This window comes from Equus przewalskii, chromosome 1 (assembly GCF_037783145.1).
Source record: "Equus przewalskii isolate Varuska chromosome 1, EquPr2, whole genome shotgun sequence".
NCBI lineage: Eukaryota > Metazoa > Chordata > Mammalia > Perissodactyla > Equidae > Equus > Equus przewalskii.
Window position 1 is genome coordinate 157042557 of NC_091831.1, and position 26352 is coordinate 157068908.

A 26352-nucleotide genomic window follows, 5' to 3' on the forward strand; every position below is an offset into this window, starting at 1 on the left:
GTAGCACGTAATAGTCCTAACAAAGTTTCTTTTTACTTTTTAGTTTTAATTATAGCTTACTTGTACTTCAAATTGATTCTGGGAACATAACAAAGGAAGATGCAAAGGTTCACAGCAGAAATCACGAATGTACATAAAATTATTTCCTCAAACCATTTTCCAACAAAATTTAAAACTGCATAGGGAAGAAAAATACTTATACTGTAATTTATAAAACCTGTGTGATTAGCTATGAAATAGGGAGGGATATTTTAAAACAAGTCAAGATTTTTCATCCTCTTTCTCAGATACCATTTAAACTTTGGAGTACAGTAAAAAATATTTTTGAAGAGATTTTATATTCTATACTTGTAAGGAAGAAAACATTACTTGCTTGCTATTCAATTCTGTAAAGCAAGGGTATTCACTTGCCTTTCCACAATCACTAAATATAAATATCCTCAAAGGATTTCAGCATGACTTTATTATCTAAAAGACAATGGGATTTGGCAATTAGGGTAATTCCATTGTAATTCCTCCCAAACCAATAAGAAGAAGTCATAAAATTTAAGAGTTAGAAAAGGCTGTAAGAGGGCCTGCCCAGTGGCACAGTGGTCAAGTTCCCACATTCCGCTTCTTGGTGGCCTGGGGTTCGCTGGTTAGGATCCCGGGTGTGGACATGGCACCACCTGGCACGCCATGCTGTGGTAGGTGTCCCAGATATAAAGTAGAGGAAGATGGGCACGATGTTAGCTCAGGGCCAGTCTTCCTCAGCAAAAAGAGGACTGGCAGTAGTTAGCTCAGGGCTAACTGTAGCCGCCCCTGACACAGGAAGGGTTAATAATCACTGGAAAAAGCTTGCCAACAAATTGTGACCTGGAGGTGAGAAGGCCGGTTAGCCAATGACGGGTAAGACCCCCCCCCCCCCCCCGGAGGAGGGCAACCTAAGACAGGCGGCAGCCGCCCGGGGGCACAGATGGAGAAACGATATCGATATGGGGAGCAGGAGGGGCCGTTGCCTAGGAGGCCTTGCATGCTCTGAGAGAAAGTATACGAGCACAGCAATAACATGATAATATCAAAACAGAGGCCAAGGGAGGGCTCCTTGAGAAATCACTAAGAATTCTTGGCATTCGCTAATTACTTCATCCAGAACACCTGTGTATGTTTAACAGATGTAAGCTATGTATATATTGAAACGCTGGTTATAATAAACTCAGAGTGGCCATCAGCCCTCTCCGCATCTATCCTGATGTGTACATTGGATTGCGACACCAACACTAATCTTCCTCAAAAAAAAAAAAAAAAAAGGCTGTAAGGATAATTTAATTCAATCCCTTATTTTACAGATATAGAAACAAAGGCCCAGAAAGTTTAAACTCAAATTCGTCCAACCAACATGTGGAAAAAACCCATAATTAGAACCCAGATGTCTTGCCTCCGTAACTAGTATGCCTTCAAGTCTTTCCTCTAGTAGGGATGTAAAGTTACTGAACATGTCTTTCAAGTTTCCTTCTTACCTCTTCGTTTTAAACAAGTCATCTGTGTTGTAGTCAGAAATGCTCCCTATTTAACAAAGGAAAACAAGGAATCAATCTTTTAAAGTATTTTAATTAGTATAATCTCTTGAGAGCAATAACATATTGGTGAGTTTTCTGCAGTACATTCCTAAATAAATATACACAAGGCAATAGCTGGCAAAAGGGTAAAGAAAGAAGCGATTTTATTTGAAAATAAATGCCAAAAAACCAACTTTACAAAATAACTGTATCAATCTAAATTATTTTTAAATAGAAATAGGAACTGAAAATACATGCATCAAGTTGTACTCTCATTCATTGACATAAGCATATTGCTAAACAAGTTAATAAAATCGCAAATACATAAATATATACAAATAAATGTACACACCCCAAAACAAGCTACAGACTCACCCGCCATTTCCTGAGACCAAAATCTGCACATAAATCTACTAGCAAATACAGCAAAATACCGATGTAAAGGAACACATATACATACATGTATAAATACCAGAACCCAAAGTGACATGTAGACATGTAACATGGGTGCTTATATACATACACATAAACACATAGATCAGTCAGAAATATCCCACACAGAAACAAATGGTGATCTACAAAACATCCAATAATATTGTAACCTTTTCACTAATGGTGAAAACTCAACAAGTCACGATGAAATTGAGTTTAATAAAATGCTCATGCTTTTTGGAATGGAAACAGAAAAAGAAACCAGACTCTAAAGCCATCCCCCACTGCCACTGAAGTTTCTTATAAGTTGAAAATGTGAAGATAACTTTTAATAGCACAGGGAGGTTCTTGACCTTTATCTAGAACAAAGATTCCTTGCTAAATGAAATCACTGAAAGTGAACAGAGAAACATTCTGTAAAATGAGCTAAATTCTTTTTACTTTAAAGGCCCTGCTAGAGACTTGCTGCTGCTCTAATTCACGACTTGGGGAGGCAAAACTGAAAAAGCTGTTGCTGGGTTCAGGTGCTGTGGGAGAACCCACAAAAAATGGTCTGAAGTGAAAATCTCCATCTCCACCACCCTGATTTCGAACTGGTGTACTGTCCAAAGGAAACTTGGAACTGTTCCCTAGGAAAAAAATAAGGGAAAAACTTAGCAGCTATTTCCTTACAGATCTTTAAGAACAAAAAGACAAAAGTCATTCAATAAATATTTTAACAGAACTCAACTCCTATGAGATGAATAAAATATAAGCCTAATGTTGGACAAAGAAAAGGACTATGATGGCCCCTCCCCCTACCATAGTATATACTGGCCTTCTTCTGTGATGCAGTTTCCAATGATAGCCATTACCTCATCACCAAAAGTAATTTGACACAATGAAATATGTTTTTAGTAGAGCTAGAATTTACAATATCTTATTTTATTCATTTGTTATCTATTTAATCTACTTCAAAGGAAAATCATATATATATACATGTGTGTGTATAAAACTTTTTGTCTCAGGTTCTTTTTTAGAATAAATTTTTTAAAAAGACTGCCATAGGGGCCAGCCCAGTGGCGCAGCAGTTAAGTTTGCACATTCCACTTCCGCAGCCCAGGGTTAGCCAGTTCACATCCCAGGTACAGACCTACACACCACTTATCAAGCCATGCTGTGGCAGGCATCTCACATATAAAGTAGAGGAAGACAGACACAGATGTTAGCTCTGAGCCAATCTTCCTCAGCAAAAAAAAAAGAGGAGAGTTGGCGGCAGATGTTAGCTCAGGGCTAACCTTCCTCAGAAAAAAAATATATTGCTATAAACATTCTAGAAAATATATGACAACTATGAAAAACTGGTACATACTCATGACCCAAGATCAATTAGAATAGCCTTAAGAAAAATCAAACAATAAATCTGATTAAATAAGCATTTAACAACTTCCACTGAACACTTCCTTGGATTCTGCAAGTTTTAAAGGGAACATGTAACTAAAGGGGAATGCTGACTGTATCTGCTCCAAGCCAACAATGGTAGCAAGAAGTAAAAGTAAAAAAGTGTGCACAAAAAAATGAACAGGAAAGAATTGGTGAACATGAAAGAAATCAAAATAAATGTGGACAGTGACAAGGAAAAAATAAGAACATCTACAATGCCCATAAACAATAACACTTTGATTGACTAAATTATAATACATGATTAACTGAAAGTTAAGCGGAAACTTGTTTTTGTTTCAATTCTTACATCTGATGTTCCTCATCTAATTACTTCCTGCCTTTTCTAGGCCATCATCTCCTAAATTTTTTTCCTCAGCCTATAGTGAAATTCAAAAAATGAGTATTTTGGAAAATCCAGCAGAAGAATATTTACTTTTTTGTATGTCAAAAATAATTTATATTAATAGTATAGTAAAAATCTATTGGATTCTGTTATATCAAGAGTAGTATATGGGCTGGTCCGGTGGCACAGGGGTTAAGTGCACACATTCCGCTTCGGTGGCCTGGGGTTCACCGGTTCGGATCCCGGGTGCAGACATGGCACTGCTTGGCAAGCCATGCTGTAGTAGGCGTCCCACATGTGAAGTAGAGAAAGATGGGCACGGATGTTAGCTCAGGACCAGTCTTCCTCAGCAAAAGGAGGATTGGTGGCAGATGTTAGCTCAGGGCTAATCTTCCTCAAAAAAACAAAAACAAAAAAAAGAGTAGTATAAAGTGGAGAGATCAGAAGAGATATGAGATTCATCGCATCTGCCAAGGCACCAAAAAAGCAGAAAAGAGCTGTACCATCCTAGATTGTGCACTTCCAGAAGTCAGGAATCCTATCTGGATAATCTTTATATCCTCATTGCCTAGCATTATGCCTAGCAGGCTGGCATGTGAAACATGTTTGATAAATATTTGATGAATGGATGAATGAATAAACGAAAGAACAAACCAACCAAATAACCAACAATAACTTAAGAAAAGAACTGTGCAATCAGTATTGCCACATGAAAGAAACTAAAATATGGCCTTCTTGGAGGATAGCAAATGGTTAAGAGTATAGGCTCTAAAGATAGCTCTGTGACCTTGACCAATTTACTTAAACATTCTGTGCCTCAATTTTCTAATCTGTAAATAGGGATAATAATAATACTTACCTCATAAAGTTTTGAAAATAACACAAATACATGTAAAATTATAACAGTGCTTGGCACTCAGGAAGGAATCAATAAATGGCAACTAATATTATTATTACTGCAACTAAATAGCTTTTCACTTAAAGTAGCAATTTGCAAACTTTTTTTTTGCAGTGATTTACTCTCTGTTCAAATTGAAGATGTAACTTAAATGTAAGCAAATAAAATGGATAAAAGCAATGATATACAGGTTGAGAAATGGATGAAGAACCTAGAGCCTACCACCATTCTGGCCTTTGGAGTCTCCACTGACTGCTTGGAATTGTGTAGAGTACAGTGTGAAAAATTGCTGATTAAGAACAGATATTGGATATTACACGTCCTTTCTTACCTAAAGGGAAGCCAAAAACACCGGATTGTGTGAATATGGATGGTTCAAGGGTACCTTCTTGGTTAGCAATGGTGATGTTTCGTAGCCTGAGGCTATCATAGAGGCCTTGAAGCTTTTGATACTGGCGATTTCGCTCCATAAGTTTCTCAGAGATGTCACTGAACTTTTTCTTGTATTCTTCTAGCACTTTCTTCATGGAGGTGACCTCCCCTTTCATGGATGTCAATTCCACATCCTTGCTCTGTATTTGCTGAGTATATATCTTCTCCATCTGTTTCAGATGGCCCTCAGCCTTGCTGAAATTGTATTCTTGATAGAGACGCTCCTGATGTACCTGTCCCAAGTGAAAAAAGAAAGATTTTAAGGTATTTATTAAATACAAAGTTATATATTGTAAAACTTTATACAAAGACAAAAAGAAAATAAAGATGCTTATACTGGGATATTATTACTTTAACATTTAGAACCAGGTTAAGAAGCAGTAAGGATGTACGATAGGATGGTTATTATAGAAAATAATGTTATGTCACTAAATATATAGAACAAAAGTCTGGAAGAAAACTCTCAAACCACTACCATTATACCAACAAAAGAAGTGAGTTTTTCTCTAACCTTAACAAGTGACATGTAGTCCAAAGGTTTTTAAGAAATATAATCCTATATTTCAAGTAACCCATTGTATGGATTAACAGATAAGATAGCCCCCAATTATTCCTGCTGCATGGTACTTATATCCTCTCCTTAAGTGTGGACAGGATCTGTGACTAGAACACAGGAAAAATGACAGGATGTCACTTCATGAGTACATTACTTAAGAATATAAAGTCTGTCTTACTAGCCCATTCTCTCTCTTGCTGGCTTTGTGGAAGCAAGCAGCCATGCTGGGAAGGCTAAAAAGGCAAGCAACTGAGAGCAGCCTCTGTGCAACAGCCTGCAAAATACTGAGGTCACAAAGAATCTAAACGCAGACTTTACACCCCTCATAAAAATTAACTCAAAACGGATAACAGACCTAAATATAAAACACAAAACTATAAAATTCATATAAGATAACACAGGAGAATATCTAAATGATCTTGAATTTGGTGGTGACTTTTTAGATACAACACCAAAGGCACAATCTATGAAATAACAAACTGATAAGCTGGACTTCATTAAAATTAAAATTTTTTCACTGCAAAAAACAACATCAAGAGAATAAAAAGACAAGCCACAGACTGAGAGAAAATATTTGCAAGACATATCTGATAAAAGACTTAGACAGAGAACTCTTAAAACCCAACAACACAAAAATGAACAACCCAATTAAAAAAATAGACCAGGGGCCAGCCTGATGGCGTAGTGGTTAAGTTCACGTACTCTGCTTCAGCGGCCCAAGGTTCATGGGTTCAGATCCCAGGCACGGACCTATACCCACTCATCAAGCCATGCTGTGGCAATGTCCCACAGACAAAATGGAGGAAGACTGGCACAGATGTTAGCTCAGCAATAATCTTTCTCAAGCAAAAAGAGGATTGGCAAGAGATGTTAGCTCAGGGCCTATATTCCTCACCAAAAAAAAAAGGGGAGCAGGGCTAAAAACCTTAACAGACATGTCACCAAAGAAGACATACAGATGGCAAATAAGCATACGAAAAGATGCTCACCATCATATGTCATCAGGGAAATGCAAATTAAAACAACGAGATATGACTACACACCTGTTAGAATGGCCAAAATCCAGAACACTGACAAAACCAAACTGGCAAGGATCTGGAGCAAAAGGAACTCTCATTCATTGCTGGTAGGAATGCAAAATCTTACAGCCACTCGGGAAGATAGTTTGGCAGTTTCTTACAAAAGTAAACATACTCTTACCATACAATCCAGCAAACGTGCTTCTTGGTATTTACCCAAAGGAGCTAAAGACTTATGTTCTGCACACAGATGTGTAAAGCAGCTTTATTCACAATTACCAAAACTTAGAAATCAATATGTTCTACAGTAGGTGAATGGATAAATAAACTGTGGTACATCTAACAATGGAATATTACTTAACACTAAAAAGAAATGAACTATCAAGCCATGAAAACACATGGAGGAAACAAACACATATTACTAAGTGAAAGAAGCCAATCTGAAAAGGCTACAAACTGTACAATTCCAATTGCGTAGCAGTCTGGAAAAGGCAAAACTATGAAGACAGTAAAAAGATCAGTGGTTGCCAGGGGTGAGGGGGAAAGATGGATAAATAGGTGGTGCACAAAAGATTTTTAGGGCAGTGAAACTACTCTGTATGATACTATCATGGTGGATACATGTCATTATATATTTGCCCAAACTCATAAAATGTACAACACAAAGAGAGAGCCCTAATGTAAACTATGGACTTTGGGTGATAGCCATGTGTCAATATAGGTTCATCATTTGTAACAAACGTACCATTCTGGTCAGGGTTGTTGACAATGGAGGAGGCTATGCATGTGCAAGGGGCAAGGGACATATGGGAAATCTCTGTACTTTCCTCTCAATTTTGCTGTGAACTTAAAACTGCTTAAAAAATAAAGTCCATTAAAAAAAAGAAAACCAAGGCCCTCAGTCTGATACTCCACTAGGAAGTGAATGCTGTCAACAACCACATGAGCTTGGAAGAAGACCCTTCCCCAGTCAAGGTTCAGATGAGACTGCAGCCCCTGTCAACACCTTGATTGCAGTCTTGTGAGACCCTAAGCAGTGTCCACACCTGGACTCTTGATCCACAGAATCTGAGATAATAAATGTCTGTTGTTTTAAGCCACTAAATTTGTTCTTTAAGCCACTAAGCTTGTTACATATCAATAGACAACTACTATAAACAGGATCCAATTCTGGCTTACCTTTGGATTCACTGCCCTTTAAATACTGACAGAAAGTGAAATATGAGCACTCTACTTTTTTTTAACCATTTTTAATTTCCCCATTCTATATAGTTTGATATAACTCCACCAAATCTAGGTTACCTGGCACTACTATGTGGTCTCTTAGAACTCTGTACTTCCCTTATCACTGTAGGCATTAAAAATATATTGTAAATGTCTGTTTTGAGGGGTTTCTTTTAATCTTTTTTTTTAAAGGCATGTATTTTGGGTTTTTTTTGTTTTGTTTTTTGAGGAAGACTCGCCTTGAGCTAACATCTGCAAATCCTCCTCTTTTTGCTGAGGAAGACTGGCCCTGAGCTAACATCCGTACCCATCTTCCTCTGTTTTATCTGTGGGACACCTACCACAGCATGGCTTGCCAAGCAGTGCCATGTCCACACCCGGGATTTGAACCGGCAAACCCCAGGCCACCAAGGCGGAACATGTGCACTTAACCGCTGCACCACCGGGCCAGCCCCATTACTAAACTGTATTCTCCTTGAAGCTTATATGTTTTGTTCCTTTTTGTATACCCAGCACGTAAGAAGGTACATGAAACATAAATGTTTCCTGGTACTCAAAAAATATATGTTGAATGACTAAGTAGGAAAAAAAATGAATAAATGAAGTAAAGAAAAATTCATTTCTGACTACCTTAATAACCCATTCACTGGTTTCCACCATATCTGAACAGATGAAAACAATACGACATGTACTTTAAGATATAATGTCTATTCATTCAGTCAATAAGTATTTACCGAGACTTAAGATCAGTTAACTATGATGGTCTCTGAGGACCCAGAGATATACAGGAATCAAAACTTGACCTAAAGAATTCTCCCAACTAAAGGAGATGAACAAGTATATAGGTAATTACAACATAGTATAAATAATACAATAAAGATAAGCATAAAGAAGATACAGGAGCTTATAAGAGAGGACACCTTACTCAGAAAAATACAATAAAAATATTTACTTAACAGATAACAAACAGAACCTTTAAGAATCATTATTATAAATGCATACACAGGACATAAATATACTCAAGGACATGATTAAAGTTCTCCACAGGAAGCTCTTTCTAAGAAAACACCAAAGGCAGAAATCATAAAGGGAAAGAGTTAAGGATGTGAATCTAATGATAAGAATGCTCATCACAGCATTTTTAATAACTTATAAACAAATTATGATGTAATGCAATCATTAAAATAATTACATCAAAAACACAAATATTTTCAACTTCTGTATGTCAAAAAGATCAATAAAGACTAAGAAAAGATAAGTGAAGAAACAAAATTTCTTGCAACATCTGAGTTAAGTATATATAAAGAATTTTTGCAAATCAATAGAAAAAAACTACAACAACTGAAATAAGCAAACTGAAACAGGCATTTCATAAAATAAAAATAATTTAAAAATGTAAGAAAATGCTGTCATCTAAAAGTCACCCACAAAATGCATATTTAAAGAGCAATGAAATTCCATTTTACTCATATCTAATGGATGAGTAGAAGGTGTAGAGACCTACGTCTCCTTATATACTTCTTAGGGAAACACAAATTGATATGATCTAACTGGAGGGTAATTTAAAAACACTGCAATTTTAAAAACTTTGAAATGTATTTATCCACTTTCAAGAATTTAATCTTAGCAAATAATTAAGGATGCGAATTTGATGATAAGAATGTGCATCACAGCATTTTTGTTATAACTTGGAAATAAATTATTATACAATGCAACCAATAAAATTATAATTAAAAGTATTTAATAAAATATTCATAACAGTCATAATATATTGTCAACTTCACCTGGCCACAAAAACAGCATGTACAGTATTATACTATTTTTGTTTAGACAAAATATATATATAAAATATTTATTTATGCACAAAAGTCTAGTAATACACAAACAAAAATATCAACAAGGATTATCTCTGCATGATGAGATTATAGGTGGTTTTTTATTTTCTTGCTTTTGGATTTTCAACAATAAACGTATTACCTTTGTAAAAAAATGAAATTTATTAAAAAGAAAGTTTTCCCTAAATTCATAAAAAATAAATACAAACACAGTGAAGGAAAAACATCAGAAGCTTCCACACAGGCCTCAAAAGTATAGTCTCAGAGAAACCAGCCTGAGCACTAACCTGATACGTCCAGAAGGCCAGTGCTCGGGAGCTAATGTCCAACACAATCTCTGGTCGAAGTCCTGCCAATACCATGGCTTTATATTCCTCTGATGGACTGAGTTCTGTGCGGACAATATCTAGCTTTCCAGAAAGGGTACTATTGCAGGCAGGGCAGATAGCTGGTGAACGACTAAACTCACCACTGCCATGCTGATCACAGAAGATGTGAGAGCAGGCAGTGACCCAGGCATAACCAGAGAGTTTGATGCGACACTTGCGATAATTACAAAGCAGCATGTCTTCACACAAAGACATACTAGCCAGTGAACTCTCCAGACGCTGAAAAGAACCCTAATAAGGGGTAAATGAAAAGGTCAAATAAGTTGAATTGCAGTGAAAGTGAAATAAATAAATAAATACATAACTAATAAATAAAGCATGTTTTTATTTTATTATGATAAAATAAGGTACATTTTATTAGGTTTTTGCATTTATTATAATCATATCGAATTTAGTCACTCAACAATATTAATTCTGCTCCTTCTTGGTGAGAATCACCACAGAGGCCATGAAAAAAAGCTTGAAGGAAAAAGTTAAAGACACAGGTGGTTCCAAATCTTACTAAAGTCAAAAGTACTACGTACAGGGAAAAAAAAGTTTAGGAACATTTACAAAGCACAAACAAATAAAAATTAAATGAGTGCTTTTTGCCATTCCTCAACACCTAAACAAAAATCCAAATGTGCTACCGTTCACAGTTTGCTAGAATATTTTAGTATCACTGCTCACACTCGGCAGATATAAAAGCTGATTTCAGCCATTCTTTAGTGCAAAGTGTTTTAAGTTAAAACATTTTAGGGTTTTCATTGATGCTGATTTCTCAGAGTCTTTACCTGTGTTGCCTTGACTAAAAAAGCGCAGCAACCTGATACCTAATGCATCCAAGTAATTGACCATTATGAAGCCTGAAAATCTGGATAAAAGCAGTTTTTTCACGTGGACAAAGAGAACAGATGAGTGTTACCAGACGGGAAGGGCGTTGGGGGGCGTGAGTGGTGAAGGGCCACATTGATACGGTGACTGACAAACAATAACGTACAACCGAAATTTCACAGTTATACACTATTATGACCCCAATAAAATTTTTAAAAAGCAGCTTCTTATCAATTCAACAATTCACCTATTCATATAAATCCTATTCAATGCTATGCTTCTTATCTAAAACATTCGTAAAACTATATAAATAGCCTCGATTGAGTGACTTTTCCATACGGTGTCCGCTCTCACTGGAGTCTGAGTAACCCAAATGGGCAGCAATCCTCTGGATACACCACAATAAGTCACAGATTGCGTACAGTAACAGCGGCACACCAACTAAACACCAAGGGAGAATGTTCACATTTATCAACTGACAAATCCTGGCAGGAATGTCGCCTTAGTCACAGGGGTCGAGAAGGACGCTCCGCCACTTTCCCCCCGAACGTCCCCGGGCGGGTCCCCACAAGCCCAGCGGCGGCCGCGGAGCCCCACCTCAGCAGGGTAAGGGGCGCAGCGGGCGCGGCCCGGCTGGGAGCACTTCTGCCGCTGAGACCCTCCTCGGGCAGAGCGAGAAGGGCGGCTAATTCCCAATTTTCCACCAGGAGGGGGAAGCGGTCAATTTAGCGAGCTGTCCAAATCATGGAGGGCCAAGTTTTTGAGAATTAGACTCACAGAAACTTCCTTCTGGAGTTCTCGGCCTGGTTTCCACGCTCGACAGAGAAAATAATAACAAGATTAATACCAATAAAATACCTAACCTGAGGCACCAAGAAAAAGCGCGGGAAAACGCCGTTGCCTCTACAACTACTTGAGGAGCGAGGATTCACCACGCACGTCGCCCGTGCGTCGGAGAGCGCATGCGCACAGTGCTCCCAGAGCCTGCCGGGCCGGGGGAGCCGGGGTTCTAGCCGATGAGGATCCTGGGAGCCCTCGGGCTGTGGCGCGGGGACTCGGGCTGGTCAGCCACAGGGTAGCCGCGTCTCAGACGGGTGAGGCCGCGAATCCGTCTGCGCCTAGCCCAGGGGAGCCGCGCAGATCCTCTCGTTGTGTGCCCTTTTCAGCGCTTGACTGTGCGGGAGTAAAATCCTGGCTGTCATGGGTATAACATTCGAGGTCAAAGTCTCCTAAGAGCAGAGGGGGGCGCTTGAGAAGGCAACCAGGCCGGCTTGAGGCCCGGCCTGAGTGCGCGCAGGTGTTAGTCCTGGCAAAATTTGGCGACTACCTTAGCCTGGGTGGCACAGGCTAAGTAGTTTCCGGAAAAATTCGCAGAAATTGTGTGATACCTGTAACTGGATAGCTGTCACCTCCGTGTTGAGGTAGATTCTGCCTTTTTAATTTTTTATCCATCTTGAAAGAGACATCTTCCCAGCTTTTACACATCCTGTATATACATTTAAAGCAAATAGAACTGTCCTTGATTTAGAAGTCTGCCTTATGAAACGTTCATTACGGCGCTTGAAATTGAGAGGATCAGCTGTCACATGTTTGTCACATGTTTTTTTCTTTTTTTTGGTGAGGAAGATTGCCCCTGAGCTAACTTCCCTGCCAATCTTCCTCTATTTTATATGTAGGATGCCGCCACAGCAAAGCTTGATGAGTGGTGTGTAGGTCTGTCCGTGTCATCCCTGTAGTCCCCCGCCCCCCAGGGGCCTGCAAACCCAGGCCGCGAAAGTGGAGGTGCGAAGAACATAACCACTAGCCATCTGCTCCGCCCGTCACAGCTTTTTTGAGGTTTTCTGCCTGTGTGCTCTCCTAGACCTGCTTCTAATTATTTAAATGTTTGTACCTGTTTTACCCTAATTACTATTGTTACCTTATTACTTTTTCTTTGCTTGCAGTATGATTTTCTGCCCAATCTCTGAGTCTATTAGAATTCCTATGAGAAATTAAGCTGAGGAGGGCTTGAGGGTTCCTTGGGATATAAGCCTTAATGCTGTTTTTTGTAACCACTTTTCCAGATGATGTGACCCCGAAATAGGTAACAGATACCATCCAATAAGTCAGCAACTCAGTGGACACCAAGCCCAGCTAACCCTTTTATGGGTTATGAATCTATAATACTAAACTTTTCTCCTTTAAACAAAAACCTGTCCTTGTTAAATAACTTTCTGCTAGCTTTTTGTCTGTGCGTAATTTGCTCACTGTAATCAGAAAGGGCCATCTTGGCCTTTGTATACATTTCCCAAAATGTCTTGTGAGTTCAGAGTAGTAACAATTCTAGTGGTGCAAATTGGATTCAAAGAAAATTCGGAGTTCATGTGTAAAGCATGTAATGACATCTATTTTAGCTATCTGAGCCTTTTGTGCGTTTTCTGATTTTAACTATGCCAAATGTGGAAATATTAAAGTACAATAAGTGTACAATCTCATTTAAAGTTATGAAACACAAAGCATTCAAATTCGACCAGTACCTAACTTTGTGATCCTAGCCAAGTTACATTTTCACTGCAATATGTTCCCTTCCTGCTTCTTCAAGATCATCCTATTGATTCCCAAAACCTTAGTGTTCCCCCACACCATTTTCTCTCTAAATCAGTTTCCAATTTCCAACCCATTTGGGTAAAAGCCTGCAGGAATAATACATTTTATATATACACACATTTTGGGGGCGGGGTAGGGGGCCTACATATTTTGCCAGATAGAAAAAAAGGGAGGGAGTTACAAAGTCTTAATATCCCAGTAGTCTGGAACACTGGGAACTGACAAACCTTCTTGGTGGCATGTGTCCTTTCCTGTCATGGCATAGACAAACCCTTCACTGGTGCTCCTGGGGATGAGACCACCAAAGTCACTCAAGGCTGGGATACAGAGACTCATTCACAAAAAGAGCTTTTTAAAATATTGGCTTTTATTATCAAATATCAAGCATATCAAAAATGTGTGGAGAATCACCATCACTCAGCTTTAATAAACCCAAACCTTTCTCACATTTGCTATTTTTTAATGCAGTAACACTGCAGATACAATTGAAGCATTCCCTGTGTACACCTCAATCTACCTTTCTCCTCCTCCTCTGAAGGTAAACAAACCAGATTTTGGTATTTATGCATGCTTTTACACTTTTAAAAGTGTACACAACACTTTTGCGTGTTCTAAAACTGCTAAATCTTATCACACAGCACATATCACTTGGTCATTTTTAAGTCATCATTATTTTTGAGATGTAATCAAGTTAATACATACTTTATGTTAATTCATTTTAACAGCCAAATACTACAAATATACCACAATTTATTTATCCATCCTTCTAATGGACATTGGTTCCAGGTTTTTACAATTAAAAACAATACCACAGTGAACTTTCTGTATATCTCCTTGAGTACACATGCCAAGAATTCCTATAAAGTATAATACCCAGAGATTGGGTTAGTGTATAAGCATCTTCAAATAAACTAGATGCTGCCAAACCATTCTCCAAAGTAACAGCAAATTTCAGTGACACCAGAAATGATGAGAGCCCAACACTCCAGACTTAGCAATGTGTGGAAGTGTGAGGTTTATGTTGTTTTCATTTTTGCCCATCTAATGGCAGTAAAATTGTATATCAATGTTGTTTTAATGTGCAATTCTTTGATTACTAGTGAGATTAAGCATCTTTTCCTATGAATGACTACTCAGGGATCCTCATCTATGAATTGCCCGTTCATATCCTTTGATCATTTTCTTGATTCATATGGAGTCCTTTGTCAGGTGCAAGGTATGCAAACATTTTAGTGTGCACAAATTTATCACTTTCCTTTTTGTGCTTATATGTACTCCAATGTCACAGTCTTTGCTTTTCTATAGGTTTAAATTTTGCTTTTCACTTATAGATCCTTAATCTATTCTTTCTATGGTAAGGAGTCTGGATAAACTCTGTCAGCACAATTTGTGCTTATAAATTACTTATACCATTTAATTACAGGTTACTTTCACCTTTCAAAACTGGTATTTTTACCATGAAGTTTGATTTTGATCTTGCATAGATATTCTAAGTAAATATCAGGTATATTATGAGTATTTACATACCATATTTCTCCAAGAGTTTGAGATAATTATTCCGTTATCTTTGAATCTTAGACTGTTAGCATCATCTACTCTAAAACTAATTTGATACTTCTATTTGTTTTAATAGAAGGATCTTAATCTAAAAAATAGATTTCATACTCTAACAGAAGTGATTATAGTTGCATACCATTTGTGTGATTCTGGTATGAGCATGAGTATTAAATCTCATTCCAAAACACAGTGAGATGTACCAGACTTCCATTATTTGAATGAGTATTTGGTACCCTTTGCATGTTAAATATACCCTCATGGATGTAAATACAGTATACAGGGCAAAAACAAGTCCCAAGGTATTAATTTAGCCAAAACAATTAAGAATATTTCAATATTAAATATAAAGCAGAAATAATGACTGTTTAACCGTACATGAGTGGTAAGTGCAATTTCTGTCAGTGATAAATATCCAATAAAGCTATAAATAAACTGTTCATAATAAAAGATTTCCTATTAAATATCAGTAAGCTTTTATATATCTATTCCTTACGTACGTACGTTGTTTTGGCAGTCATTCTTCATTGCCTCTTGAAAGATCAAGTCATAATCAAATATTGAGGTTTTTTTTTTTAAGACTGACACCTAAGCTAACATCTGTTGCCAATCTTTTTTCTTCTTCTTCTCCCCAAGACCCCCCAGTACACAGTTGTATACTCTAGTTGTAGGTCCTTGTAGTTGTGCTATGTGGGACGCTGCCTCAGCTTGGCTTGATGAGCAGTGTTAGGTCTGCACCTGGGATTCAAAGTAGCAAAACCCTATGCTGCCGAAGTGGAGCATGAGAACCTAACCACTTGGCCAAGGGGCTGGCCTCAAATATTAAGAGTTTTAAGTAGACTTATTATTACCAAGATAGTTTAATGTACCTACATGTACATTTTACATCAGAATCAAAATTTAAGTCCTAGTTATTCCATGTAAATGTCTTGTGGAAATGCCATTACGATGGTTGCCATTTTCCAGAGATTAAAAAAGGAAGAAAAAAAAAAAACCAAGGGAGATTTCCATTCATTTCAACTATTTTTTGAGTATCTATTCTGGGCCAGGCATTAGGGATAAGGAAGTTATTCTGCTTTCATGAAGTTTACAATCTAGCAAAGAATCGAAGGCTGATAGAAAGAAATATTTTACTCTTTCCTTCGCTGCCTCTGACATTTTTGTAAGTTGATTCTACAAACCATTTCTGGTGAGAAGTCAGCTTCCATCTTTAATTTGAAGAATCATCTACCTTCATGCTGCAAAGAAAAAGATATTTTCAACACTGCCCTGAAATGTGTGAACAACCACGCAGTAGAAAACTGAGTAAACCATTTAAAATTTAAACATGAATGACTTCAGAGTATAATATTTCAGTCACCCCTAGAATCAACTGACTAAGAGCTTTTTTCTTTCATAGCCCTAGATCAGTGCTATTCAAATACTACTGTAATCAAAATGTTCTCTATATACTATATCCTCATGTTTTAAAATTAATTTTGTTTTTTGGTTTTTTTTAACCACAGGCACATTTTCTTGGTCTAGAATTACCATCTGCTTTGTAATTGTTTGACTCCGCAAAAATCAGAAGGCACTAACAGACAGCCAACCCATCCCCATGGTGCCCTGAGTGAAGACAAGTCAGCTTTGATATATGATGGACTAAAATCCCACTACCTAAGGCTTCAAGCAGTGAGAGGAACAGCCATCAAAGTTTATCTCCAATCATTTTAGGAAACAGTTAAAGACATTAAGTGACTTGTAGGAATCACTACATCTAAATTTTTAAAGAGTCAGTCAAGAACTAGAAGAAAGTATCAACTGGTCCAGCTAGATACACAAAATGAAGAATTAGATGATAAATTAGTGCCAAGAACAAGATTAATTAATTAAAGAAAATGTTATTGAAACAATTTTATAGGGATACACATTATAGTCCTTATTACCATTCTTTGCCTTATTCTAAAACTAAATTAGGTTTTGGGTGCTAGGGGTAAAGATAATAAGGGATAGGCCAATTGGCAGAAAGATGCTCAGAAGCAATCAAAACAAAGAATTTTGGACAACGTATTGTGCAGGTGTCAGAAACTGCCAAGTCATACAAGGTCTAAGATAAATACACACATGGACTCTGATGATAAAATAGCTAACATCTACTGAGCATTTACCACATGCTTAACAATGTTCTAAACCCCACATGTTTATTACCTAATTCATTCTTCAAAGTCGAGTACTATTCTTTTGACGCAGATACTATTATTATCATCTTCTAAGATATAAAGACACTAAGACACTCAGATCTTAAGAAACTTGCCAAGGGTACATAGCTGGTTAAGTGATGGTGGATGGGTCTGAACCCAGTCTGACTCCAGAATCCATGTGTAACTGCTATACTATGCTACCTGTCAACGTGTTTAATTGACATTATAAACAATACAATTTGTAGCACCTTAGCACCTAACCATGAAGTCACAAAGCTGAATTTTCAAAGATTCATATGTGTGTCAAAACTCTCAGTTTCAACATAAGCCTTACCATAAAAGAAAGATGTTGTCACCATCTATTATATATCCAGGACTCACAGCACCCAGGAGTTCCAGGCTGGGAAAGAAGTGAGACTCAGATCTAGTTTCAGTAACGTGAGATTTCATTTCTGCAAAAGCGAAAAAATCATTTCAAGTGCTGATATTACTTTGAATATTTGTATTTCACCCTCATATGTACCCCATTATCTGCTGAAACATGCAAGCACAGGAAGAGAATATAGGCCTGTCCCATTTAGGTTGCTTAAAATAACTTTAAATTATACAATATGTGAATATAATAAAGTCAGAAAATTCAGGTTAACAAGATTACCAATAGCCCAACTCTAGGACAATAATCCCTACTATCTGAGTACGGATCTTCCTCAACTTACAATAGGGATATGTCCTGATAAACCCATTGTAAGTGGAAAATATTGTTAAGTTGAAAAAGCATTTAACACACCTGACCTACTGAACATCATAGCTTAGCCCAGGCTACCTAAAATGTGCTCAGAACACTTACATTAGCCTACAGTTGGGCAAAATCATCTAACACAAAGCCTATTTTATAATAAAGTGTTGAATATCTCATGTAATTTATTGAAAACTGAAATGAAAGTAAAAAACAGAATGGTTGTATGGGTAAAGAATGGTTGTTAAGTGTGTAAGTTCTTTACCCTCATGATGGCATGGCTAACTGGGAGCTCCAACTCACTGAGAGTATTGAACTGCATATCACTAGCCCAGGCAAACATCAAAATTCAAAATTTGAAGTGTGACTTCTACTGAATGCATATGACTTTTGCACCATTGTAAAGTCGAAAAATCATAAGTTGAACCATTATAAGTTGGGGATCATCTATATATCCTTTCAGACGATTTCTCAAGTAAACATAACTGTATAAAAATGTTTAAGCAGAAAAGGGATTATACATATTGCTCTATAACTTGTTTTTAACTTAATGTATCATGAATACCCTTCCATTCCAAGAAAGATAAACCTGTATTATAACTTTTAAGCAACCATATAGTGTTGCATTATATGAGCTTGACAAAAATTGATTTAACCAACTCTAAGATCCTCTTAATCTTATATATAAACTAATAAAATAATGATTAGTTTAAAAACTGCCAAGATAAGTGTTGACAGAATTCTACCAGTTATCAGTGTTTTATCTGTAGTGTTTGAATTTTTAGATTAAGGATTCTTGACCTTAGTTCTATCTCAAAGAGATATCACAAAAGATCAAGGCACAACAAAGTATTGTATCAAATTCATGATTCAAAGATTTAAGAATCCCCTGGGATCATGGCCTAGATCCCAGTAAGAATTCCAAGAAGCAGAATTCAATTCCAAGTGTTTGCCCTAGCTATAGTCTGCTCAGAGCATGTGTTTAATCAGGGTCATCAGCTGAAACACGGACTTAACATGCATTTCATCATGGCAAACTACAAATGACTGACTGGTAAAGGGCAAACCACTGCCTACTACTTGTCCCTAAACCAGGAAAACCCTGTTAAGATAGAACTAAGGCTTCTTCAACTACCAAATTTCAGCCACAGAGAACACTGAGCACCAAAACTTGCTAGATGATTAGAAATCCAAATGAGGTAAAAATGAAGGTTTTCTTTTACACTTACTTCTGGTATTAGATGAATCCAGCTTCTATCTAGGAATCAAGTTGAACTACAGATCTATCAGCTACCTAGCATCATTTCTGGAAAATAAAAAAATAGTAAGTTAAAAAATACACAAAGGTTATGATTAGAAGACTTAAATGCGCACTGGCCCACTCCACACCAAGCCATACCCACACAGCCTCGAGGAAAATTAACCTCAAGGAAAACTGTTCATTCTTTATTTGAATCTCCATTCAGTAACATAAATTGACCCATCTATTTAGAGAATGTCACCTAATTCCCAAAGTCATTAGATTAAGGTGTGACTTCTGCAAAAGCTCAGCTTTTGGCATAAATTTAAAAGTTTGGGTAAAACTGTACTGTAACTCTAACCAATCTCTGAACGTTTATAAAAGTCAACAGTCTCACAATAAGAGAACAGGTACGCAAAAGGAAGGAGCCAGGTGCTGGTGGCAACCAGAGCTTGGAAACCATGGGAACAAATTCAGGGAGACGGGGCAAAAATGGCATGGATTACTGCCAGCCTCTCCAAGTGCATGGGGTATGTGACTGCAGAAAACACTTGTAACCAGTCATCAAATTCACGAAATCCTAAAAAAAATAAAGCAGGGGTAGGGGAGGAAGGCCGGAGCCAAGAACTCATAAAATTCAGATAAATGAGAAGGTAATCCAAAATAGTAAGTTTTTTTTCAAACATATTTCAATTTCATTTGAGCTAATGCAGATTGCATTTAACCTTTACTCTTGGTAAACTTTTATCACGATAAATTAAAGAAAATCTTCCCTTGACATAGCAAAATTGAATTAGCATCATCTGGAGCCCAAGTCAGCCACAAGACGGCAATATAAGAAAGCAGCTTTCATTTCCTCTTCCAGAGTTTGAATGTAATCTGAACTTTCAGGTGAAACAGACTGGACATGAAGTTCATCCCTGCAAGCAACCTTCAGACTATTCCCTATTCTTCACCTAATTACTAACTAGAATTTTTTTTCTATCACATTTAAGGATCATTTAAAACTTATTAACTAAAAATATTAGTTATACTTTTGTCACATTCCTTTTCATGTAGCAATGTGGAGATTTAAAAATCCATAACCTAAATACAATCTAGCTAGAAAGACATGCTTCATGAAAACTAATGTCCATGGTAAGTACCAAATAAGTGAGAGAGCAAGTTATGAAATGTTAAGAAAAGAAGAATCATTGGTCAAGGAACACTTCATGAAGAAAGAAGATGGGTCTTGAATGAGACTTAAAATTGCACTTAAAATACTGTATTATATATTTGAAAGTTGCTGAGAGTAGATTTTAAAAGTTCTCAGAAGAAAAAAATTTGTAGCTAGGTGTGGTGATGGATCTTAACTAGACTTATTATGGTGATCATTTCACAATATATACAAATATTGAATCATTATGTTGTAGAAGTGAAACTGTTATACGTCAATTATATCTCAATTAAAAAAACCGCACTTTCCAATAGGTAACACCACATGCTGCCATTTAAATAAAAGTTAAATTCCTCAGTCACCCCAGTCACATTTTAATTGGTCAAGAGCCCCACGTGGCTAATGGCTATCATACGGGGCAGTACAAATATAGAACATTTCCATCATCACAGAAAGTTCTGTTGGACAGGAGTGCCTTAAAGGATGGGTATAACTAAAATAAGCTGACAGAAAGGAAGTGGTAATCATTCTTAAAAATCCCTATTATCTGTCAAGAACTATAGAAATCATTTCAGTCAAACTTTACAACAACCTCATATTTACGAGCAAATTTGAGGCTCAGAGAAGTTAAATGAATTTCTTAAGGTCACCTAGCTATTAAGAGCTAGAATTTAAACCTCATTCTGTCAAAACTCCATATTTTCAATTCACGGTGCCACTACCTACGTGAAATAAGGAGAGCTACAGAAGATGGTTTGCTTAGAATGTATTAAGAATGACATACGGGCTCAGTAGGTCAGAAAGAAACTGAGGTGTTTTAAGGAACCCAGAGATATAATCTGTTATTTTACTCCTTTCTTGTCTTATACTTGAACAATGTTTAATTATGTAAAATGTTTCCAAATCAACAGCATGTGAGATTAACTAAGGAAACGTAGACAGGAAGCAAGATATGAAGTTAGAGGTTTCCATAGTTTTAACAATGTCTACCTCAAAACTCCATGATCCAAGTACTTCTTACAGGAAAATAATTATTGATTTAAAGGTGCAACTTCTCTATTTGTCTCATCTAACAAACAAAACCCAGACTGCAAAGGGCCTGGTCTTTGTGTCCTTGGCACATAGCGCAAAGCCTAGCACATAAATCCTAATATGAAGTATATGATGCCTTTCCCAATGTGTGATGCTCCCTACAGGATTCTAGTCATGCTTCAGCAAGTGTCATTCTACTGCATGAAGGCCATTTCATATACTGAATTATTTAGGGAGCTAAAGTAAATATTTTATAAATACCCCGTAACAACCAATGACCCACTCATTTTGTTCCCTGTGGGCACTAGTAAATGCTTCAAAGTACTGGTGCTTATGGCCAATAGGTACATTTTAAGTATGTGAACAGATGCTTCATGAAGGCCTGATACAAACTGCAAATTGATAATACTCAATCAGCTGACGCTTCCATTTTAAGATTATGTTACCACTCAGTTTTACCTAGCTCCATTCCAGTTTCCTCAGTGCCAAATGTGTATCCAGCATTATGAGATACAATGGTAACTCAAAGAACCTCCTATCTTTTTTAGATGGAAAAGACACATATATGTGATACAGAGAACACTTTAAGGCATCATATCTTGGTCAAAGTTCAAGTACTTGCCTGTATGGTCCCATCAGCCTTTAACCATTCCTACTGAGAATGTTCAGACCCAGGCCCTTGATTTTTAGGGGGTCTGCCGCAGATGTTATAGAGGCTTCCACAGTGCCACTTCTGGACTGGCACACAGGATGCTGAAGACCTAGGCCTGCCTTCCTCAGTGGATTCCATCTTCAACCTGAAGCAAAAGGAAACAATACGAAACTTTGTATAGGAAGTAAATACTAAACTGGTTGCTTGGCATAGTTCTCTTTTAGAGATAGCTCTATAAGTCACTGCTATCAGAACAGACTCCCACGTTTTGTTTTCCACTCATTGTCAGCTATTTTAGGCAAAAATACCAACTGTTTTAACCTCTCAAGTGCAGGAGGAATCCACTCAGAGCATATATGAAATCAAAATGGTGAGATCAGAAATCCTGATGATGCAGCTTATTCCAAGAGACCACCATGGCACTCAGTCCCAGTCCCACTGCTGGTGGAACAAATGAAAATACACTACCTGAGGGCTTTGGGTCAAAACAGCAGGAAGGACTAACTTGAAATCAGGATGCAAGAGGCAATAAAACCTTCTACTCTGTTAACTTGATATTTTATTCATTTCATAAGACTTTGACTAGCTTAGAATTTATAAAGCACTTTCCATATATTACCTCATTTTACAAGTATTATGTCATCTCCATTTTACAGGCATGTAAGCAAGGTTTAGAGACTAAAATGGTAGGCAACTCAGCTTAGTGGTTAAGACAATGGATTTTGAAGTTGGACAGAACTGGATTTGAATCCCGGCTCCCCTATACATTTGTTGTGACTTTGGGCAAGTTATGCAACCCCTCTGAGCCTCAGATTCCCTTTCTGTAAAATGAGGGCAAATACCACCTACCTCCTGGAACTGCTGTGAAGATTAAATGAGGTAAAATAAATATAAAATACTTTGCACTATAGCTGATATGTAGTTAAGTGTTTAATATGTTGTTTCTATTATTAAGTGTCCAAGCTCAACCAGCTAATGAGGAGGAATGCAGATATTCTGCCTAACAATTTCACACTTTTCACAATAATCTTGCAGTCAGGAAAGTAACTCATATATTCATAAGGGCCCTTCCAAATACAAGATTCTATGTCTTTTAAGAAAAAAGGGGAAAAATTTGCTTCCCTCTTCCCCTCATTCACCACTTAAAAATGAAGACTCCAAAGTATTCTATATAAAGATCCTCCTTAAGAACTAAAGCATACAGCCACTGGAAAGAAACTTATTTTTCTCCTAATCAGCAAAACTTCATAACTGGAAAACTAGATGTTTCACAAGATACGATCTTAGCCTTTTAAGACTTTTAAAATAAATAGCTTTGGAGGAATTCCCAGAGGCTTCTTCTCTTACTTTGTATATTTACAACCCAAAAACATTTCAGTTTTTCCTAACTTAATGCAAAAATATGAATTCACTCACTTAACACCATAATTTCAGGAAGATATCCAGCACACATTTTGCTAAGTAAACATTGCAAGCATGCCCCTTCTGCCCCAGTGAGTACAAAGACCACGTGGTTTCTCTGGTTCATGCTGTCTTTCCTTCTCAACATTAAATATGTGTTCACAGCAAAATAAACCACCCCTTACTTAAACTGAAGTGGGCAAAATATATTCACATAAAAGCCATCAGCGTGGTTTTGCTTTTAATAGAAAAATCCTCGATTGCTCAATCAAGATATTTAGAGTATTGGTTGGTTTCTAGTCTTCACTAGGACCTGGGACTTGCAAACGCAGGAGAATTAAAATGTACTTGTCTGAACTCCTCCCCCCCAGATCTACCTTCTCACTCAGGAAGATATAGGTTAAAATAGCTTTGGAATAATAACAATTACCTCCAGGCATTTTTCAGGAACACAGGCACTCTGTATATGAAGCAGAATCTGTTGTTCTGGGTCACCAGTTCTCAAGGAAGGAAGGCAGACCCAGGACTGCAGAGGCCCACGTGGAAACAAGCCAGGCAGAGCATTTCACTGCCTTCCTCCAGTCTCCACACAGCCAAGATTAATCACCTTGCCTCTTACACACAGTCCAATGCTGGCTTGAAATAAAGGCCTGCTACCAAGAAATATGGCTTAAATGGAAGAGAAATTCAAAACAATTAGGGAGCAAAATTAAGTGCACACTCACCAGCCCACCACCAAAACGGAGAGAGAGAAAGAGGAGAGACAGGAAGTCGCTTTGGGAAGTGGCCTCAGAGCCTGATTGGCTAATGAGTTAGGATTCCTTCCTCCTTTACCCTAAAAGGTGCTGACATCACCAGCCCCCTCCTTCACCTACTGGTCTCTTTATGGACCAGGCATGCTACTTGCACTGTTTCTAGATTTAATTTTTTAAAAGAAGGTTCCTTTAGAGTAAATGTGCTTAGCACAAGCAAACACAGGCTAATTCAAGCTATTTATACACATTCTTGTTTAGATGGGTCTACTGCAAACAATTTCATTCCTTTAGGATAATTTCCTATCCTTTATGACCTCCATATGGTTAATTTATGCAAGGTAACAGGTTTCATTATAACAGACTAGGTCTATTCAAGTTAAAACCTACCTTCAGGCTAATATTCGAGTTAACAGACTTAGTGGATAAAAGATGAGGGTTAAGAGGTTAAGGGGTTAGGCTTAGAAGTAAAACTAACCTGTATGAGCAAACCTGGTTAAACTAACCCTTAACTTTCTAGTTACTTCTTCACCATTTACTACCCCTGGCTCAATTCTTGTCAATTCTTCACAAATTTATTGTTTCTTTATCTAACAGGTATAAAAGATTCCTGCTCTCATCACTTCTTCAGGTCTTCATTCTCTTGTGAAGGCTCCCGCGTACATGAAAAAAGTCAATAAAATTAGTATGCTTTTCTCCTGTTAATCTGTCTTTGTCAGTTTAATTTTCAGACCCAGCCAGGGACCCTAAACTGGTTGAGGAAAACTTTTTCCTCCCTTACAGTAGCAAAGGGAAAACTCTATTTCAAGGTGCTGCACAAGGATGTTCTGGGACATGTTTCAAGTAAATTGTGATCGTTTCCAGAATGTTTTCTAGCTGCACAATCTGGAATAAATTTCTTAAACTCTCTGAGACTCAATTTTCTCCTCTATATCATGGGGATTGTAATACCTACCTCCCTAACATATATATAAATATATGAAAGAGTCTAGCATAATAACTAGTCCATAGTACATGCTCAGTTCTGTCCTCCATCCTTCCTTGCTCATTCCCTATTGTGATGTATAGAGGAGATGAAAAAGCAAGTGACTGCGTGCCTGAGTTCACTTATGCTGTTCTACTTGTGCGCATATCATACAATTCTTTCTGGATACAAGTAAAGCAGAGGAAATCAGTTTTTGCTCCTAAATTATGTGTGTTTACAGACCTACACTCACCCATAATGTCCTACTTTTAACAGTAGGAAGGTTATATTGCAGATTTTCTTCTTCTCCAATGAGAGGTGCCAGTGGATCATTTTGGAATTCCAGAAGGATGAGCATAGGGCTCTCTGAAATCACTGTGGGAGAACTACTTTAGTAAAGAGATTTTGAATACCAAGATAACATATAAAGGCAGAGATTCACAGACCTTATGCGTTTTAAGGGTTGAAAAGGAAAAGCTGCCCAGTCTCTAATGTGTATTTCTGGAGCGGGGAATGAAGAAAGAATCTGGGTCCTGGATCCATTGGGTTGCAGATGCTGAAATTAGCTGACTCTATAATCTTGTAGGATGGTATTGAAAATATGGAGCCTTGAGTGGCTCTAAGTCGGATATCTTGGGACAGGCTTAGCACTAAACAGTGGGATCACCTGCCATCAAAGAACCTTGCTGACTATGCAATGATGTACTTGAACAAGATCATCATGCCAGCACCATAAGATAGTGGAGCCACATCAAGTGTGAATGAGTGAAACAGACTATGTTTTGGGATGGATTCAGGAGTTAGGCTGCTCCTCCCCAAACACTGGCCTAAGTATCCTTGGACAATTCAGGGGAGGAGAGAGGTGCGTGCTTAGTAAGGTGTTCGGAAACAACAATCTCCCCACCCTCCACACACATCCTGAATTTGTGGAAGAATTCATGGTGGTTACATATCTAAAGTTACCAAATGGTATACAGATTATACAGTATCACAGATTTAGCCCATTATGCCCAATTCTTTATGGTACCATTATATACAAAAATGAAAAAAACAAAAGAAAGTAAACAAATCTCCCCCCAAAAACACCCTTTCAGAAACTTCCCTTCTCATCCCTCCTCTAGTCACATCCTGTGGTATCTACTCTGCTCATCTCTCTGCTGGTCCTGGACTTATATTTCTCTGCATCCATTCTTCATAG

General features: G+C 37.5%; 1 protein-coding gene, 1 long non-coding RNA gene and 2 other non-coding genes across 6 annotated transcripts; all 4 read right to left on the reverse strand.

The window, feature by feature from the left end:
- Positions 1–1576: 1576 nt before the first annotated feature.
- On the reverse strand, positions 1577–11908 carry CCNB1IP1 (cyclin B1 interacting protein 1). Of its 2 annotated transcripts, none has more exons than XM_008533169.2 (4): positions 11765–11908; positions 9987–10319; positions 4965–5298; positions 1577–2599 (listed from the first exon to the last, which is right to left on the reverse strand). In XM_008533169.2, exons 2-4 carry the CDS (start codon positions 10281–10283, stop codon positions 2397–2399), a joined length of 834 nt encoding a protein of 277 aa, XP_008531391.1. In that variant the 5' UTR covers positions 10284–10319; positions 11765–11908; the 3' UTR covers positions 1577–2396. The 2 variants fall into 2 exon arrangements, with proteins under 2 accessions (XP_008531391.1, XP_008531392.1); XM_008533170.2 differs by having other exon boundaries at positions 11679–11831.
- Positions 11909–13834: 1926 nt separating this feature from the next.
- Positions 13835–25154, reverse strand: LOC103559529 (uncharacterized). Of its 2 annotated transcripts, none has more exons than XR_546999.2 (5): positions 23869–25154; positions 22008–22182; positions 19187–19263; positions 17556–17673; positions 13835–16279 (listed from the first exon to the last, which is right to left on the reverse strand). It is a non-coding gene; the product is annotated as an uncharacterized lncRNA (long non-coding RNA). The 2 variants fall into 2 exon arrangements; XR_011541612.1 differs by having other exon boundaries at positions 24164–24223.
- Positions 16584–16731, reverse strand: LOC139078513 (small nucleolar RNA SNORA79). Its single transcript, XR_011531506.1, has one exon. It is a non-coding gene; the product is annotated as a small nucleolar RNA SNORA79 (small nucleolar RNA).
- LOC139078527 (small nucleolar RNA SNORD126) lies at positions 18920–18996 on the reverse strand. Its single transcript, XR_011531526.1, has one exon. It is a non-coding gene; the product is annotated as a small nucleolar RNA SNORD126 (small nucleolar RNA).
- Positions 25155–26352: the final 1198 nt, after the last annotated feature.